Source organism: Vidua chalybeata, chromosome 5 (genome assembly GCF_026979565.1).
Source record: "Vidua chalybeata isolate OUT-0048 chromosome 5, bVidCha1 merged haplotype, whole genome shotgun sequence".
NCBI classification, from domain to species: Eukaryota; Metazoa; Chordata; class Aves; order Passeriformes; family Viduidae; genus Vidua; species Vidua chalybeata.
In genome coordinates this window covers 15697200-15718008 of record NC_071534.1, presented here as the reverse complement: position 1 = coordinate 15718008, position 20809 = coordinate 15697200, and the positions used below count along the sequence as shown (strand labels likewise).

The 20809-nt window shown below is 38.3% G+C and overlaps 1 protein-coding gene across 4 annotated transcripts in view; it reads left to right on the top strand.

Moving 5' to 3' along the window:
• Positions 1-20809, top strand: part of ANKS1B (ankyrin repeat and sterile alpha motif domain containing 1B) — a 396607-nt gene that overhangs the window by 224003 nt on the left and 151795 nt on the right. For all 4 annotated transcript variants that reach the window (XM_053943037.1, XM_053943036.1, XM_053943040.1 and 1 more), the window contains 2 exons: positions 11088-11186; positions 20636-20788. In XM_053943037.1, coding sequence (XP_053799012.1) covers positions 11088-11186; positions 20636-20788 — 252 coding nt within the window. The remainder of the gene's footprint in view (positions 1-11087; positions 11187-20635; positions 20789-20809) is intronic.

The following is a 20809-nucleotide window of genomic DNA, read 5'->3' as shown; positions in this document are numbered from 1 at the left end:
TTTCAGGTGGCTGCAGTAAAGAGCAATAAGGTCCCCCTGGAACAACTTTTTCTCCACACTGAACACCTCCAGCTACCTCAGCTGCTCTTCATCAGACTTGTGCTCCAGCCCCTTCCCCAGCTCCACTGCCCTTCTCTGGACTGCCTCCAGCACCTCAGTGTCTTTCTTGTAGTGAAGGGCCTAGAACTGGACACAGGATTTGCGGTGTGGCCTCACCAGTGCCAAGTATGGGGGGATGATTCTGAAATATCCTTTCTTCCATGATCTCTACAACTTTGGGTCTGCCATCATAACGCAGTTTGGAAGGATGTGCTTTTACTTCTATTCTTGTGGAATACTTCTTCCCAAAGTTAATTTATAAGAAAAATAGTCTGTTTCTGTCATCTCTGCAACACATTAAAAAAAAAAAAAAAAAAAAAAAAAAAAAAAAAAAAGAGCTTTGCAGTGCAGGCATGTTTTGCTGCAGTCTAGAAAAGGCATGGTAAATCAGTTTCCTCAGAATGCTAAAGAGCTGCTGGATCTCATGTATCCATTCAAATTTATGGTAGATTTTTATTTAGGAAAATCAGCTCTTCCTTCTGCTGGGTATATATAGCTATATCTATATCACTCAGTCTCTGGTGTAGCTAAATGCACATGTGTTTAACTTTAAATTAGCCCAAAGATGAGTGAAAAAAAATATATATAAGGTAAATTATTGAATTTTTTTTTTTCTGGGCAGTTTTGGCCAACAGCAGAAACACTGGACCAATGAGCTAGGGAGACCTTTAATCTCACCTAGTGTGGTCATACTGATGCTTCTGAACTGCAGGACCAATTCAGATTCTCTGCAGTGTTTCTGATGAGCAGGGTCTGCTTGGTGCTGAACACAGGCTTCATGGAGCAAACCAGTCATTCCTGAAGTCACTACATGGGAAGTGAAGCACATCCTAAGGTGATGCAGCAGTCCATGCGTGATGCACAGGATGACCAGTGGAACGATAATCAATCCTCCTTCGTGGGAATATTGACTTTCCTCTCCCAAATGGTTACTGAACAATAGCACTGTGTAGTGACACAAAGCGCATGGGATCGCATCACAGCGATCCGCTGGTTGCCGTGGTGACGGGAGTGGGCCCGCAAAGCCAGCCCCCTGGCTGCTGAGTTGGAAGGGATAAGAAAAACACAGCCCACTTCCCATGTGAAACGAATTACAAGAACAAGCAAAGGAAGAAAAGAAAAATGTCAACCCTTAATCAAATGTTCTCTTATTTTTAGAAGGGGTTTGAAGAAAATGGAGACCATCTCTGCTTACCTCTTGGGCCTCAGGGATTATTGTACAGGGCTAGTAATATCTCTGTACATACTGTGGAAATAAATCACAGAGGTTTTTATAAGAAAAATCACATGTAAAAGGTATCTGTGTGCAATGGGAGATGACAAAACCTTATTCAATCCTGCCATCCTTTGTGCTTGCCTTAGCAAACAATCTGTAAGAATATGTTAAAATGATTCTCAATATAACAACTATATTTGGCAGGCAAAAGAAATACATTAATTTTTAGCTAGAGAAAGGTAGTATATTCCAGTTTCTTATTATCTCACAATGTCTCTTACCTTTTAACCTTGCTGCACAGCTGCATATCAAAAGCAGCATGGTGGACTGTGAAATACATTTAAACATAGCAAATCAGTGGTATGTAGAAAACACCATCATTTTCCAGCATTTCTCATTCTTGGGAACAGCTTTGTATTTTATTATATTTAGTAATATTAAACAAACCAGCCATTTCAGTCAACCCAACAACCTCCAGTAACTAGCAGCTAGGTCCTGAAAATAGTTTGGGCATCTGACAGTTAGGAAGTGACTCTATTTCGCAGCACACAGGGGGCACTAAAAAAACAGCCAAATGAGGCCTCCAAGACGATAATAAAAACACAGTGAGTTGCAGTAATTTTGACTGTAGAGTTCCTGTTTCTGGGAGCAGAATGTCTGCTGCTGAATAGGCAAACAAGGCCTTGCATAGCTGAACAGGAAGGGAAAGGCAAGTAGAAAAAGGGTGTGCAATGCTAAGCAGAGGCCAGTGAGATGCTCCGAAGCAGGAGTTATATGTGAAAGTTTTGCCTCCACTTGCATCCATGCATCAGACACTATTTGGAGGCTGGAATTCTTGTCTTGCTCCCTGCTCCCTGGATCTTGACATGTGAATCAACCCTTTGGCTAAGGATGTCTGCTTAATTGTTCTTTCAAATTGAAAAACACAGGCATAAGCCTGTAGCTTAGAAGTTAGGATACTTGCATGAAAGAAAGTAATGAAATTTTAACTTTTTTTCTGCTTTTTTTTTTTTTTTTTTTTTTTTTTTTTTTTTTTTTTTTTTTTTTTGCAGTCACTAGATATAAACCAGAAACATTTCTAGAAACAGCACTAGAAGATTGATTTACCACAACCAGCTGCCACTGGTCTGAAGGATAATGTTCTTTCTGACTTACTGACTAAACCTCACAGCAATTTAGTTTCAGCAGGACCAATGAGCAATTCCTCCTCAAACCCAGACTTCCCTTTCCTAATAGTTGTTGCATAGTTTCCTCTGTTTTTGGGAAATTTGAGTATGAGAAAGGTAAATCTGATCTACCTTCTGCATGAATCCTCTAACAGGTGGGCTGTTCTATGAGAAAGCAAGATAAAGCCATTCTTCCTCCTTTTGACACGTTTTAAGAAAGAGCAGCAGCCAGTTCATGTTGTGCTCCTGTTTCTGCCTTGGGCATGCTCTGAGACTTCCTATCACATCAAGCCCTGATGACATTTCAGAGGAGGGCCTTCTTTCTAGACTCCCACAAAGGATTGACATGGTTTCCTAGCTGCTCTGTCTGCTCTGAACTGGGAGCTTGAACACCAGGCAGCCCACAGGCAAAGCCACCAGTGTGAGAAGGGTTCAGTTGCAGGCAGGAGGTGAACAAGTGCTTGAAGATATCAGTCATAACTTTAGGGTGTAAGTGTGAAAGCTTACGTGTTTTGTTGGGAATGTTTTTCTTGCTGCTATTTGACAGGCCACTTCTGGGAATAACCTATTTTTAAGGTATGGATCCTGCCCAGAATTTTAGTATCTTTGACTCTGTATTTTGTGCTCTCTGGGGTGATTTGGGTGGCTCACATTTTAAAACACATTACTACGGCTGATAAAAATATGGGGAAGAAATTACTTGTATAGGACACTCTGAGAGGTGAACTGAGTTTTTACATTTCACAGAATCATAGAATTACAGAATTATTGAATTATAAAATAGGTTGGAAGGGACCTGAAAGATCACATAGTTTTTCTGCAGGCTGAACAACCCTAAATCTCTTTAATAGAAGAGATATTCCAGCCTTGGAAGAGGAAGAGATATTCCAGAAGATATTCCAGAGATATTCCAGAGATATTTCAGATCATTGTCATGGCCATCCTCAGGACTAGAGGTCCGTGTCATTCTTGTGCTGAAGGCTTCAGAGCTGGATGCAGCACACCGGTGGAATCTCACAACAGCGGAGTAGAAGGGCAGAATCACCTCGCTTGACCTGATGGCCACAATTCTTTTGATTCAGCCCAGGATACGGTTGGCTTTATGGGCTGTGAGTGCACATTGCCCAGCCATGTCAACCAAACCCTTCTCCTCATGGTTGCTCTCAATCTATTCTCTGCCCAGCCTGTATTTGTGCTTGGGATTTCCCTGACCCACGTTCAAGGCCTTGCCCTTGGCCTTGCTGAACTTCATGAGGTTCACCTGAGCCCACCTCCCAAGCCTGTCAAGGTCCCTCTGGATGGCATCCCTTTCCTCGGTGTCAGTTGCGTTGGTGACAAACTTGCCGAGGATACCCTCAGTCCTGCTGTCCATGGTGCTGACAAAGATCTTAAACAGTGCCAGTCCCAGCACCAGTCCCTGAGGACACCACTTGTCCCTGCTCTCCACTTGGACATCGAGCCATTGACCACAACTCTTTGAATGCAACCATCCAACCAGTTCTTTACCCACTGAGAGGCACATCTGTCAAGTCCATGCCTCCTCAGCTTAGAGACAAGGATGTTGTGTGGGACAGTGTCAAATGCTTTGCACAATTCAGGTAGAGGACATCAGTTGTCCCTCCCCTATCCACCAGTCCTGTAACCACATTGCAGAAGGCTGCCAAATTTGTCAAGCTCAGTTTGCTCTTAGTGAAGGTATGTTGGTGGGCAACAATCATCACCAAATTTTATTACAAAAGTTAATTTGTTATTTTATTATTACCTCCTTATTTATTTCAATACCAGAGTGTTAGCTGGTTAAAACATGTTACAGAGTAGGTATTCAACATTTTTGGTAAGTCTGAAAATATTATCTTTGCCCCTTCTAGCACTCCACAGCCTTACACACTTATTGGAGAAAGGAATATTTTTCTGAGACTTTAGAAGTCTGTTAATTAGCTCACAGTAATATTGATTTTTAAAGTGGGTCCTTTGAGAAATTTAGCATCCAAGCTAAGCAGCATTTATAGCAAGTAATCTGAATAATGGTACAATAAAGACTCTCTGGAATTTTCATTACTCAAATGAAGTGAAATTATCTTCACAATATACATTCAAGACATTAAGATGTAATTTAGGTAAGTATTAATAATTATATTATTGAATTGTTATGACTAAATAGGTAGACAGAGTTGGGTCCACAGCATTAGTAATTAAGTGGGCCAAGTGTGACATCAGAGGTAATTTTTTCAATTGCCACCTTATCTGTGGAGTTAATTTGCGTGTGACAATTGTGTTGGTTGTAATGAATCAGTGCTACAAGGAGGAGGGATAAAAATAGCATAAATTCTTCCTACAAGAATCCTTGTCCCAGCTATCCATGTTGTTTAATTACCACTACACTTTAATTAACTATTCCTGTTGTGTGAAAGGTCTGTGACTGTATGATCATTTGAATGTCAATATTTGAAAAGCTTTGGATGGCACTGCTTGCTTCAGGTTCATTTCTGGAAGAGCTGAATGTGAACCAGAGGGAGATCTTTAAAGCTTAACTCATATGGGACTCAGGTCTGTAGGGACTCCTTGATAAATTGGCCCTGCTTAAATCACCGCTTTTTATGCAGGTTGCAAATTTGTACACAGAAGTGCTATCACCCCACCCTTATCTTTGAGTGAAATGGCCTTTTTTTAGTTAAGATTTTAGTAGTAGCTCATTTTTACTTCCTGACTAAATGACACTGACATGGCAAACTCTCTTTCAGTTTTCTCTGGTTTTGTGGGTTATTTAACTGCTAAGAAAGTCATAAATGTAAAGACTTGAAATAGAGCAAGGTGAAGATAGAGAATGAGTATCAATAGTTTTACAGCAAATTAATTCTGAAAGAATGTTATCAAATGATTATTTTGCAACGTGCTTGGTCCTTTCTTCCGAACATATTTTATAATCAATCTCTTTCTCCCAAGACAAAATTCCATGGTTCTGCAGGGGTTTTTCTAACAAAATCTTGTCAGGTTTTTAGATAAAATAATGTCTGCTGTATCTTAAAGAATCTGAAGTCTTTCTGACCTGAAAGTGGAAGTTGGACATTTAACTCCGTAATCATTCTTACAGACCTTGTTGTCATGTTAACAGTGGAAATACTAGTGAGAGGCAACCTTTTCACTTGTAATGAAGCTTGCTAAATTCTGGTCATTTGCCAGTTCTTGTTTGGAAATTAAATATGTGACACATTGCCTGAAATTTTTGCACTAATAAGAAGCAATGCTCATTATTGAAAGCTACATTTCTCTAGTCCTTTCTTGCAAGTCTCTAAGAAATAAATTATTTTATCTTATGGGAAAATTTTGTTGTGTTGAAAAAACCTTTTGGCTTATGATTTAATTATGAAAAAGAAAAATCTTGGTTATTCAGTGTGTTCTTAATTACATTGTGAGATGTCTTTAATTTGTTCCCAGCCAGACAGCAGTTTAGATGTCCACTATTTCAAGAGGATACAATTTGGAAGGATATTAGGGTTAGGTAGATGAGAAACAAAGCAATTCCAACTGAGGAGGCTTGTTTGAGTGAGCGGTTGGGGATGTGCTTTGTAGCAGTCCTTATTCCCTCACCAATATGCATCTGGGATTGGATAAAGTAAGAAAGAATAGAGCTTTTTGGTGCTTTTGATCTGTTTTCTGTCTCTGACCTCAGTCTTCAACCATGGGTAATGGAAGAACATTCCCATCTGCTCCTGCCCTGCTCCCACCTCTCTTATCTGAGTGAAAGGGATAATGGTACTCTTGGCTACTCCAGCTAAGTGTGCGACCCAGCAGATTTTCTTTTCTGTGCCAGGCCATATTTCCAGCAGCTCTGTAAGCTGAAGTATGAGGCCTGTTGCCCAGCTCCACTGAAATGCCCCAGCTGTGCTCCGGCAGTGCCAGGTCTCAGTCCATCAAGGTGAGGCTCAGTGAAGTACACTTTGGTAGAGACATTGGCAGGGCACTTCAAACAGCCACCAGACCTTGTTTGTCATACACATGCACCATGATCCTACCCACTGCTGTGTGCTGGATGCAACCTGTACCAGCTCCTCAGAGTCTCTTCTGATCTCATTATTTTGATGATGCAGCAGATTACTACATGGATGACTGGGATGGGGCAAAGAAGAGTGTAAAGTGCTCCCTGCACATTGGGAGTGATGCAAGCACTTCTGCTACCCCATCAACCCTGTACTTGCTTCAGAAGTCATCCTTCCCTTACCCACACCAATCCTGTTCTTTGTCAAACCAGTTTCCAGTACATCGGAAACATAAAACATTGCCAGAAGTTGTTGTTACCTTGTAGCACTTGGTATCTGCAGCCGACCTTGGTCTCAATAATGGCTGCACAGCAAATGACTCTGACCCAATCTGTTGAGCAGCAGCACTTACACAGCTTTAGGTACCCGATTTACTACTTTTCCTCCTCTGCTGACACAGATGAGCACCAAAAGAACTGGTTAAGTTGGCATTGCCAGCCTAAAGCCAAAAGTCCCCCAAATAATCTATTTCTTATGTAAGTCTTTTTCCTTTGCAGGGGAGAAAGAACGCTTTAAATTCAAAGTCAATTTGTTCTTTCTTTTTTCAGTCATTTTGTTCCCCGTAGCTCATCTCTTCCAACTTCAGTGGCTGAATTTCCAGAGAAGTCTAGTGATACATCTGCCAGCTATTTTAAAGCTTCTGTACCATTTTACTTAGGTGACAGAACCAGACATTAGAATTTTTCATGATAGTTCTCCAGCACAAAAAATATGTGAAGGAAAATTAAAAACATAGGTACAAAAGGAGGAATGTGAAACATACAGTCATGCCAGTCATTTTAATAATTTGTTCAATATTTTATTATCTTACGGGACAAATCTTCAGAGTTCTTTTGTTCCTGCAGAAGGTAGAATGCATATGGGTGCTTAGGTCTAATCCAGAATTTCTGGGAAAGACTGTATTTAGGTGGAGAATGCCAGAGGTGATTTTGTATTGAACAACCCAAATAAATGCCAGTGACATCTTTATCTCATAATGAATCATTATGCATTTTGTTCTGAACTCATTTATAGGAACTATCTCAGAATTTGGCAAAATTTCTGGGTTTTTAAAATTATGTTGTTTTTCATATGCCTCCAGTCTCCCACATGCAGTTTTTCCTTCATTCTTGAGCCCAACTGTTCTGTGAAACTACTGCCTTCTTGCTCAGGAGATTAACTTCCTGTGTGCGCTTACAGTGAAAAAGATGATGATCCTGGGAGTTGTGCAGAACCACAAATCTGGGGGGTGGAGGGTTTCAGATACACTCTTTCCTAACAGGAACTTCAGAAGCAGGATCTTTCCAGTTCATTAGACTACTATGCATTAATAACACAGGAATTTCAACACTGTAGGCTGAAGTGAACGAGATCTGAATCCGTCCTTGTATAAGTGATTTTGATGTGTTTTTATGGCTTTAATTCTAAGAAGCTTTCCTTCCAGCTAAGTTTTCCTATAGACTTAAGAAACTCCAGTATCACAAAGTCTCTTATGTTTTCATTACAGAAAGCAGAATAAGCTCAGTAGAAATTGCTGTCCCATATTTCCTGTTATAAGAACCTGTTTTGCATGTAAGCATATAAGAGTTCAATCTTTGGAATCAAATTCTCTAGGTGTCTACTAGGATAATTTCTTTTTGGTGAATACTTTGTAGCTCAACTTTTTTTAAGGATGAAATAATGTGACAAGGCAGTCTTGCATTCATATTCATTTTAATTACATTTACCATGTCATCTCTAAAGTTAATTGAGGTTACATTTGGCCCAGCTTATAATAGATGGAAGCTAAGAGCAGGGAGAGAATTTCTCCCCTTGTAGCAGAAGGAAGTTAGGTATTCGTCACTCTCAATGTAGAGCCTGTGGAAAGAGACTGGAAAAGCACAAGAGGAACAATCAGGAAAAAAAAATCAGGGAATAGGATTAAGGGGGCAATGTGAGCAGATACTAGGGAGACAGGACTGTGAGGGATAGGCTGTTTCTTTCTCTTCACAGATATTTCTGCAAATCAAACAGCAGCTTTCTACTGCTATGAGTTTATTCCTCTATGCTAAGCAGTAGTGGATTATACTGAGGATCTAAATTACCCTGATTTGCTCTTGTGGAAAGATGAAAAGTTATTTTAGCTCCATGGCAGAAGACAATAAAATAAAAAAAAGTTTTACAGGAGGGATGAGTGTCTGCTACTGTTGACACTTAACATTGACACAGGAAAGCTCTAAAACCTGAGCACATTCAAAGACAAGGTTGTTGCCTCATTAAATTGGGAACGAGGAGGCAACATGAGTTCCAGGCTTTCCTGAGTTTTAAATATTTGCTTTTGTAACCTTGACATACTTAAAAAAAATACATTAAATAATACATAAGAAAAAAAAATAGCAAAGAATTTAATAAAATAATTCTTTCTCTGTGATGCAGCAACTATGTGTAAATATTTTTCCTGTGCCTGTTAGTTTAATTGAGTTTTAAACATTGTAATATTTGAAGGTATGCCAAGGTTACAGGCACCAGTAAACAGTGATGAGTACACCATGATTGTGTGTAAACATCATGCAGTAATGAAGGTGAAATCTAAAAAACTGTTAAATGAAGTGAAAGCAGTAGCAGCAAAAAAAATAGATGCATTCATTAAAATGAATGGAAATGTATAGCCTTTGTTTTGGACTGGATCCTCAGTTGGCTCAGTTCCCTTAAATCCATTTATGCTAGCTGTTTCCAGCCGCTGGAGAATGCAGCCCAAAATGGATGGCTTTTTTCAAGAGTCTTTCCTGTATGTTTGCAGCCTCCTTTTGGTTACTTAAAAGAGAAAGGCAGAAAGAGGAAATTACAATTTTTATGTGTTTAACAGGGAGATGAAGGGGGTATTACCCCCATCTAATCACTATCACTGGTTGCACAGCCCATGCTGCAGGCATTCTTATATCAGGTGTTCTACTTAAACTGGCATCATTGCACAGCTTCTCCTTGTAGAGCAGGTGTCTGCCTGCCCTGTTCTGAATGCTGCACACAGATTGTTTCAGGGCATGATTTGCAGATTTGTAGTCTTAAATCATACCACTTAGTGTAAAGTATAATTTAAAATATTATAGCTTTGCAAGTTTTCCTCGATTCCCTTGAAAAGACATCACCTAGATTTTGCAGGGTACTCTGTGCAGTAGCACTTGAGAGTCCTCAGGGGTACACCTGTAAACTAATCAGTCCATCTGAAAAGAGTGGAGATTTAGCAGCTGAACAGAGTGAAGTCTTCAGTATTCCATGGTGATTTTTGAAAGGAATCCATGCTACTTTGGGACAGGAGATTTTATTTTCAGAAAGAAGTCATATCCTTTATTAAGCCCTGAACTCAGCAAAGCATTTAAGCATGTTCTGTTATGTGCCTATTTGCTTTTCATTTTGCCCCTTCTTAAGAGCTGTGCTAAGTCAGAAGCAGCAAGCCAAATGGAAAGATAGAGGTGAAGTTTTCATGGATTTGCTCACATAACACCTATTTAGTGATCAAATTAAATGAGCATGAGTAAGAATTCTTGCTTCTAGCCAGTTAAGTGTCATGAGACTCCAACAGGGCTAAGAGATCAAGACAGGTCATCTGTTTTTTCAGGTTTTGTTTTCAACTGTAATAGTTAGAAACTTTTTAAAAATAAAAAATATTTTTTAAAAGCTGAGTTGTTTTTTTTTTCTGAAATGATAAGCTCAAAAAAGAATACAAGATTGTCAGCAATCCTGACTTGATTCCTGTCTTCAATTCCCCTTTTGAGCCACTATCGTGCCTCCAATGCTTCCTTCAGTAGTCACTGCCAGATCTTTAGATCATTGATCTTCAAATGCTGGACTTACTAGGTGGTGTCAGACTCCTTGAATTTAGGAATTGTATTGCCCTGTTTGTGTAGCTCCTACTGCTAGCAACTGCTATGAAAAGATGCTTGAATTGTGGAGGTTTCTTTCATTAACTTTTCTGGGAAATTATTTTGTGTATTATTTGAACAGATGGTCTTTTTCAGCTATTTGAATGTTTGGAACTATTTGACCTGCCCACAAGCAGGAATATAAAAGCAGTGACAAGTAAAGTTAGGATTGAACTGGTACAGTTAAATGGGGACTGCATAGTGTGTTGATACCAGTCCCTTTCTTCATAATTTTACTATCAATGAACTAAATAATTTTATTTTCATCAACATTCCTCATCTTATTCTGTGTTGTTTTTTTTCAATCTGGAGAAAAATGAACATCATAAATAGATAGGTGAGGTAGGAGGTTAATTGAAACAATGGAGAGTTTCTGAACAATTTTGTAGTCATGTCCTTGGTTCCAAATGAAAGAGCATTCACATCTGGCATTTGGCTTGAGTGGGAGCTACAATTTTTCCACCAGCAGTGCTGCCAGCAGTGTAGCAATAGTCCATGGGTTCAAGCACCTGCCACCATATTTTGTTATTGTGAAAATGAATGCAATCATCAGTAATTTATTATTCTTGTCAGATGCTATAAGTTAAGCAAAGTGTTCTCTTTTAAATGTGACAGAAGGGCCTGTATCAGAGTATTGAGGGCATCTGTTAAGTTTTTAATTTTGTATTCCATCTTTTTTCCCCATTTTTAGGGAAGCAACGTGATGGAGGACCAGGATCTCTTGGAAATAGGAATCCTTAACTCTGGGCACAGACAGAGAATACTCCAAGCAATCCAGCTTCTCCCAAAGGTATAATTTCTGTTATTATTCAAGTGAGGGAACTAACCCCTGCAGTATTCACATTATTTAAAGCACTTTTTCAAATGGAGATAGATGTAGCTCTACTGGTTTTGTAGACACATATTTTGCATATACAAATATGGCATAAAATAATGTCAATGCATTGGACTCCCTTTGTATAGATGTAGTTGACAAAGCAAAGGAAAATAAAATCTGCAATTTGACATGATGGCTGTTTAGAATGAATTTTAATTACCTTTGGCCTTTCAGCCTAATTATAGACTGCCATTACATGTGTGCAAATAAGGCTGTCCATGAATCCCAGAATGCCCATCTTAACATAGGAGTTGCCCTGGAAATACTTTGCCCCTTATATAAGTACTCTTAAAAGCATTGGAGGAAAAATTGTTTTCCTAATACCTGCCTTTTGTGTGAGGTACAGAGACTTCCTGCAGGCTGCATATGTAATTTTCTGCTCTGTATATGAATTTTGCTTCTCACCTGCAGACAGTAAAACTTGCAGCCATTTTCCCAATCATTTTTAGTGCTAGCCAATTTAAAATCTGGATTTTAAAATCAGTGATAGAATATTCTGCATACCAGAATGCATCACTGGAGGCTTCTACTACCATTCCAAACAACAGATAGTGGACTTAGCATGAAAAATTACTACTTTAATTTGGAAAAATTTGTAAGGAGAATGAATGACAAATAGCAGACACCAGTAGGGCTCAGAAGGTTGTCACATGTGATGCTGATACTTCGTGCAAAATACTAGGGCAGGAATAAAATCAAGTGTAAAGTGCACTGAATGTTCTGGTAGCAGCATGTTGGAAGTATTTGAGGTAAATAGAGATTAGTCCACTTGAAATTTCATAATACTGGAGAATGACAAGAGTTATTAAAAGATTTTGCGGTTTAGACCATGGAGTGGATATTGTTGGAAAAGGCATTTTGATGCATCAAGGCTTCCTGGATGGATGACTTGTAAAAGAGCACAAAGGTTTCTTTTGTATGGGAAAATCAGAAGCTGTGAAGCAATTTCTGTATCTGGAGGTGATAGTCAATCCATATATGCTGCAGTGTGAGTCTGTGCACGGAAACACCAAAGATCATTAAAAAGAATCATTTTCCATGTACCATATTAGACAAATGAGATAAATGGTACAAGAAGTAGGGTATTAAAAGTAGCATTTGATGAATTACAAAAGACATTAAAGATTAATTTTTAAAAATTTATAAATTTTTCAGGAATACTATCTATCATTCAAACAAAAATTTTGCAATCTTTAGTTGAGCTCATAGCTGATGATGTATTTATACTGTTTCTCATGCTTCTTAGAGAGATCAGCTTTCATGTGGTCTTGTTAAAATTTTTCAAAATTAATGAATCGATTGTTAATATTTATTAACACAGGACAGCTTGAAGAATGTGCTGAATGAATAATGCTGAGATAGTTTTTAGCTTCTTCCCTGTTGAGCTAAAAAGGCAGCCCCTAAGGACTACATTGTTAACATGTCTGATGCAAGGATGTTACACCAAAACAAATGCAGTTGCAAGCTGAAGCTGTGCATCATGTTTCTCCACATAAATCACGGAGCAATGTAAGAGAGCTTACATAGTAAAACCACATAATTTCCTATATTAACTGAGTTCCATTGAAGGCAGATTATAGAGCCCAAAAATTAGGATCATGGGAAGTTTTATCTAATGTAACACACCCTTGTTGTATTCACAACAGCTTGCTAAATACATAAAACATTTTCACATCCTGCAACAAACCATGAAACATTGCTGTATGTCTATTTGTGTGTTGATAAGTTCAGCTCTGTCATCCTGCATTCAAAATAGTGCGTGCCATTTAAATATATTAAGACCTCAAACTGTAATTGGAGTCTCACTAATTTGAAGCTCATTAGATAAAAATTCTGTTTGTTTGTTTGTTTGTTTGTACCTCTTTTCTGTTCTTCATTTAATTTAAATCTTGATTACTCCATGCATTTTTTACTTAATAACATTATAATGATGTTATTTTTAGTTTTACTAATAATGTTCCTGAGATGCTTTTTTGCTCATATTTTGAGGTGGAAGTTAAGTGCTTTAAAAAACACCTATCAAGCAACAGTTCCTTAAAGCCCCAGGCAGCCCTGAATAAGTTAAGAGGGTAAAAATCAAGCAACAAATCTATCATCAAGGTCTTAAAATACCTTTTTAAAAAGCTCTTTTTATTGTTCTGATACATATTCATCTCTGCAGCCTGGAAATGCAACATGTATTTAGTAGCTGAAATTTTTTACTCAAAACTGCTGCCTTCCTAAAGAGTCATCATAAATTTCTAGATGTCAAACACCAGTATCCTGATTAGGAACCATTCTCTTGAGCTTGAAATGGTTTTAAATAGGGAAAAATACTCACATTTTAGCCAAAAATAGATTAATTAATCTTTGTAGTCTCTTATGCAGGTATAAAAGGGTATGTTTACCTAGGTTTCTCAAAATGTTTTCCCATTGTATTCTGTATTTGAGAAGAACATTTCATAAGAGGGAAAAATGGTGTATCCACCAGCAGGCAGGTAGGTTTGAAACATTTGAGATAGAATGCTTCATTCCAAAATACTCTTTATTTTTATTGGATTAAAGCTTGTAGCTCTAATTCTTGTCTTAACATAATTTAAGTTACTCAAGTTTCACATCAATATTAACTAGAGCACTTTATGGCTTATTTTAATAATATAAAGTTAAGACAGTCTGGTGGAAATATCATTTGCAAAATTAATTCTTGAAATGGAAATATTTTATACATGACATCAGTCTTAAAGCAAATTTCATAGCAGAGTTTAATATTGCATTTTAGATTCTTGTATGAAAAAATGAAATCAATAAATTTTTGGAGGAGGATTTTATATGCTTATTGAAAGGAAGTTCAGATATGTTGAGAAGTGAAGATAACATATAAAAAGATGCTGAAGCTGCAATTACCTTGAGAAGAAAACTAATGCTGAGAAAAGAATTGTGTGCAGTGTATGCTTAATTGGCTAAGAAAGTAATAACAGTCCTGGCATAAAATTTTAGTCACACTTAGGTTACATAGAAAACCTAAGGAGCATTGGCCAGATATTTCACATCCCAAACTTATGTGTGAGTGACTTCTCAGTGGGTTCCTCAAAAAGTTGTGTTTTTTTTAAATGACAATTATCCTAGGTTCTCTCAGAATTTATCTAAGAAAGAGGATTGGTTTTGTGTGGGATGCTCAGTGTATGGCTCCTTCTCCCAGCATATAATGGGAACACATGCTCTCATTTGACAGATGGAAGAAAGATGTTAGCTGAGAGCAGCTTTCTTCTGGCTTCAGAGCTATTCTTAAAGCAGCTTGTTCCTTCCTGCACAGAGAGGTCTCAGCACAAAGCAGGTTTGGGAATAGCAGTGGTGTGCAGGCAGCCAGCCTCTTTTCTTGGGTGCTTTGCAGAACAAGTAGGATTTGAGCAGGCTATGAGCACATCCTGGTGTTATAAAGCTCTGCTTCCAAAAGTGCTGGACTTATTACTCATATATAACACTCTTGTGCAAGCACAGCGAGTCTGGCATTTAGGAAAGCAGAATGACTGTGCATGTGCTCATTAACTATGCTGTGTATGTAACAGAGAAAGATTACATCATGTGATCTTTGCTGTTGCTATATTGCTATTGGCTTCGACACCCCAGAGCTCAGCAAGATGCTTGCAGTCCTGGTGTTTAATTACCTCCCATTTAGCACTTCCATTCCTAAGACGGTTTCCAAACTAGGAGATGCTGCAAAATGTTGATGACCTTTCTGACTGTGACTCCTTGTTTCTGGTCTGCTGGTAGTGAAGATGAAAAATGGGATTCAAAGGACATGCTTTTTACTCTGCTGTTTTCCCTGCTTCTTAGCCTCTGGGAATTACTTTCCTGGTTTGAAGGGAGACCACTCACATGCTCACTGTACCATTTGCAAGACCTTTAACTGTAAGGACAGAAAAAAGCAATTAGAATCCAATACAACACATGAATTTTTCAAGTCTGAAATACAAATAAGTAGTCTATGTTATTTAATAATGCAGCACAATAGGAAAGAATCAGTAGAAGCAATTAGATACATGCAAGCTATAGTTCTAAGTGTTTACTTCAGACCAACTTCAGACTGGTCCTACAGACCAAATGTCCTCTCCAAGCATATGCTTCAAAACTGCCTGATGAAAGCAGTATCACAAACATTTTCCTTCTTATCTGAGCCTACCAGAGAGCCACTCTAGACATGACACGCTGACATTTATCTGTATCATGTAGATAACAGTAGCATGCTGCTGGTCCTGCCACTGTTGCCATACAGGATGTCTTACTTAGCTTCCTGCTTCTTTTATACTTTCTTATTTGTGATTGGCTCCACAATATCTACTGGCTGCTCTGAGAATAGTCAGCAGGCAAGGAAATATGCTACATGAGAGGAAGTGCTATCCCCTTTTATTGGTAACAAGACTAGGATGGCAACCTGAAGGAGCTGACTTAAACTCTTTCATGAGATCAAAGGTCATAGCTTCCACTTAGTCCACAAATTTCATCTTTAGGTCTTCTTAAGATTACATTTTATGCAATGGATATGTCTGAGCTGTTGCATACATTATCACTGAATGACAGCTGTTGTTCCCTTGTCCCACATACTGTATCTGATGAAGAACTGGGAGGTTTCTTCATTCTGGATGTGGAACTGTTTCCATTTCTCCAGAAAAAAAGAAAAAAAACAAACACAAAATCCCCCAGGTGTGCGTCTGTTTTCCTTTAAATTGGGAAGACAGATTCCAACTGAAAAAAACATGGAAAGGATGGCTACTGCAATTCTGACAATCTTAGGTAGGAAATGCTGAATTCAGTTAGGGGTGTTCTGGACCTTCCATTGAGGCAAGATCCTGAATCAAGCCCTGCTGTGATGTAAATGTGCCTGTACTGTCTTTTTCTAGCAAGCTCTACAAGAAGACAGAAGGCTTTTGATTAGTGGAAAGAAAAGTTAAACATTAATAGAACAGCTTGAATAGTTAACTTTTAAATTATGTGACAGGCTAGATGGAATAGAAACCCAAAAAGTTTATATACAATTCTTCCTCACCTGCTGTGTCTTTGCAGACAGACGCTGTTTCACTCAGTGCCTTTCTACCAGCAGCACAGGCAAAGTCCTCTCAGTCCTTTGTCATTTGTGCCCATCCCCTGTGAAAGCTGCCCCTCTGCCCCTGACTGCAGGCTCAGTTACTGCCCAGGCACTGCAGGCACCAGCTCCATTTGGTGCCCCTCTTCCAGCCAGGCTCTCTGGGCTTCAGAACTGTCACTCTTCTGAGCCTTTTCTTTCAACACTCCAGAGGTGGAATGATCTCCTTTTCCAACTACATGACTCCAGCTGACCACATTTGTGAAGTACAAAATATATAACAGACAACTGACAAAGACAGGAAACAAAAAAAGAGCTGATATATCCCCCGTTACAACTACCCAAGATTTCTTAGCTAGATAGCTGATAGTTTCATATAAGTTCTCAAAAATGCTGCTTAAAGCTCTTCAATGGGCCAGCAGTGTAAAAGAAAGCATTATATGCTTGCTAAGAAGGTCTTCCAAATGAACACAAGCATAAATTCTCAGTAATCATAGCCACCATTTAAAAAGCTGTGAAAGTCAAGTAATCTCATCCTCCTTTTACAGCACATAAAAAGCTTGATTTTAATACATACACTAATCTCCACTGGATAGTGATACTTCCTTTAGAGAACATAGTACTAATTCTCTATCTGTCTGTGAAGATCAGAGAAAACTCATGGCAGTTCATGCTACTGAATTTACCTTGATTTTTCTAGTGCATATATAATTCCTTTGAAGCTCTATTTGAGTTTGTTTGGCCACCTTTCAGAGACAAAAAAACTCAAGTGCCTTTTATCCTGATGTAAAATGCTCTATTGACACAGCAGTGATATACTTTTTTAAAAGTCTGTTGTACAGATGGTCTCTTGTGAGGGATCTCTCAACCCATTAGAATACTACTTGACATTGCTATTTTATTATGAGAAACAACTCTTTCTGGCTTCTGCTTTCTATTCATTTCAAAGGCAGTGATACTAATGGTATATCAATAGGACCTAGGAGAGAAATCTCATATGGTTTGTATCTTCTTCCCTACTTTTTTGAATCACATTTTCTTAAACATTTCTTTTTCTCTAAATCTTTTGGGCTTCAATTCCTAGCCTTTTCCACAGTCGGCACATGAAGATCTTCTGCAGTGAAAAAGCTGACATTGGTATTGCTCTCTAAGCTACTGAATGAACTGGTAGTAGTGTCTGTGGAAGAACAATAGTGCCCCTATTTATGAGCAGTTAATATCTGAAACACTGTCATGACTTGCAGCTCAGAAATTTTACATTGATCTGAGTCAGTGTGCACCTTACTTGGATGCTTGACATCACTGGTGCTTGTGTTGTAGCTAGTGCAAAATGATTGAAATATGCATGGAAATGCACTCAGGAGGTAGGAGGGAGTTTTTCTTTCAAGAAATATTAATCAACAAGGAAGCCTACGGGGTTTCAATGATCTGTGAGAGGAGCCCAAGATAATAGTGCAGTATAGAAGAAAAGATACAGTCTAAGAGCCATGACCTGTTAATGAAGACTGGGGTAAGATGCAACTAAACTGTATCTCTGACAAAGTAAAAGGGCAGCACTTCCAGACAGATATTTCAAAGTGGTTTTATTTAAAAACTCAATAACATTTTATATGAAAAGCAGATACTATTAATGATATTGTCACATCTAGATAACCAATATGTCTGTCAGTAAGTATTTGAAAGGAAAACATTCAGGTAACTATGAATGACAATTAATAAAGTTGGTATTATTAAAAAACAGAAAGAGACTTTCCATATAAGAGGACAGATACTGAAATTTGATTAATTTTTATTCTAGATGCATTTTATAAAGCCTGTTTTAGATAAGAGAGTGGTTCTCTGTTAATGACAAAACAAAATACTGCTTTTGTGCTGAAACCAATAGTAAATATTCTAGTTATGAGATTTTTTTTGTGATAGTAGCAACTGTCCTGCCAGGGCAGGTGGGCTGGGAGCTCAGGGGTCAGTGGGCAGGGAGCACTGGGACAAGGTGAGTAGGTCAGGGACAGTGGCAGTGACAGCCACATCCCAGGGCAAATCCAGAGGAAATTCACAGGGATAAGGACAGGACAGGGTCACCTTGGAGGGTGAGTCTGTGGCTGAGGATGAACAAATGAGGGCTGGGCACAGACATACCTACAGCATAGTTCAGGCAAGTGTCAGGACATGGACCTGAGTTCAGATGCAGCTCCTGCAAAAGGTGGGGTCTGGCTAAAGCCCTGGCTAGACTTCTCACTGCTCTTCCTCACACAGATCTGATCCAAGGCTAAGCCAGCTGCATCACCTGCAGCATGGCTTTGAATACAAGCAAATATCTGGGAGAGGGAAAAAGCTTACAGAATCAGCTGCTACCCTACAACAGACCAGTGTATTGTCATGTAGGCTATTGAGTGACCCAATAACAGTTTTGTCTATTGGCACCAAATCTGAAGACTGAAATTGTCACATCCATTTCAGTTGTTCTCAACCTCTTGTTTATTGCACTGTTCACCTGTGTTTACTTGCCTGCAGCCCTTTGCAACTCTGTTGTAGAGAATATCAATTTTAACAATTCTTTTGATGGAGATCTCCAGGGGGAATTGAGAATTTAGAAACTTGCCATGTTGTATTTACTTTTCACAGAGGCTGAAGGGTTAGCAAAAGTACGGACCGGACTGCGTGGGTTTTCTCAAATCAGGAGGTCAAAAAAAGACATTTTAAAATCAGAATCTATTGAATGCAAAAATCAAATAGTAAGAAACACAAGAAATAATTTTCATAACGTGCCCTATCTGAATACGTTGAAAATTGTTTTCATGGTGCTTCAGTTTTCTTTGTTAGAGGAAGGAAACAAAAATACCTTATATTTTCCAAAACTCATGTGTTCCCTGTGGGCCTATTCCTTGTCTTCATGTCTTCTCTATACTAGATTTTTCTTCTTCCATTTATTGGGTTCTTGCTTTACAAGTGTCTATTTAAGCATACCCTTTTTAAAATTAGTAGGCCAGAGAGGAGTGATGCAGGCACACTGCAACATGAATATTCTCATATTCTCACATTTAATCTCAAAGCATTCTGTTTCTGTCACACTTCCATTGTTTCTCCTAAAGTAGGAATGTATATTAGTAGGCAAAAATGGGAAACTGGCTTTTACTATTCGCAGTCACACCTGCACAGTCAGGAGAATTTATGCAGAACCCATGATTTCTAACCCTCTAAAGCTTCTTAACAATTTACCAGTTCAGTGTATTATCAACTTAGCAGTAGTTACATTTCCATAGAAAGACAATATGTGCAGAATACTGTTGAAAATTGAGGCTATTTCATAATTTTTTCTACCTCATTCTACTTTTATTTTTGCCACTATTGTAGATTACTTTAAAATTCATTATAACAATGTGGTGTAACAAACTGCACAGGTAGAGACTTTATAAGTTTTATCTTTAATGGCTTTAATGAGTATCTTGAAAGTCTTCACTTGTGTCACTGAAAGGCAGTTGTGAAAGAGAAATTGCAGCTTTTATTTCCTGGCAGCTTAACAAAAGTCAGAAAAATTAGATGCCAGTGGTATTTCTTAGTTTTTTTTTTTTTTTATGAAAACAAGATTTATGACATTAGGTGGCTGTGCTTCTATATAGATGTAAGTGGTGCACTTCTGTGTATGTTATTCTGTCAATTCCATTCCAATAATATCTGATTCAGTTATCCTGTCTTAGGCAACTTAACAGACAGTGAGCAACTTAAAACATGTTAAATTCCCATGCCATGAAAAATGTGAGCAGGTAGAGGAAAGAGACTTTTTTTAAACCTTCCCTGGGGGTGGAAAAATATAGTGCAGGCTCAGCTGTTATAAAATAACATATAGCCTGGTAGAAAAGATAAATTAGGAATAATACAACCAAGACCATATATTTCATTTGCAGTATGATACCAAAAGAACCATTTCTCAGTCTAGTTTCTTTATCTGCTATGAAATCTGATGTGAAAATCTGACATTTTTGGGCAATAAGGATATCAATGTCTTTTTTACCCTTTTGCCTTCCCCCACTTACGGATTCTCTGATGTCTAGAAAGAATTGAACTCCAGCTACAGTCTTGGTATACACTCTGTTGTAAAAGGCAAGATTCCACAAGAAAAAGATGCATCAAAAAACAAGTTCTATTACTGCCTAATCGCAAAATTGTTTCATGTTGTACTAACCATTAAAAGACTGTTGATCAGAGAAGAAGATAACTGACCCAAAGAAAATAACACATGTAACTCCTGTCTTGAAAGGTGTTTAATGGGTATCCCCAGTAATTTTTGCTCATCCTTGTTTTGCAGATGAAGCAGATCGGTCACGATGGTTACAATCCCTCCTCTGTAGCTGAATGGCTGGATTCCATTGAACTGGGTGACTATACCAAATCCTTTCTAATTAATGGCTATACATCGATGGACCTTGTGAAAAAAATATGGGAGATTGAATTAATTAATGTAAGTTGATTAATTTATAGC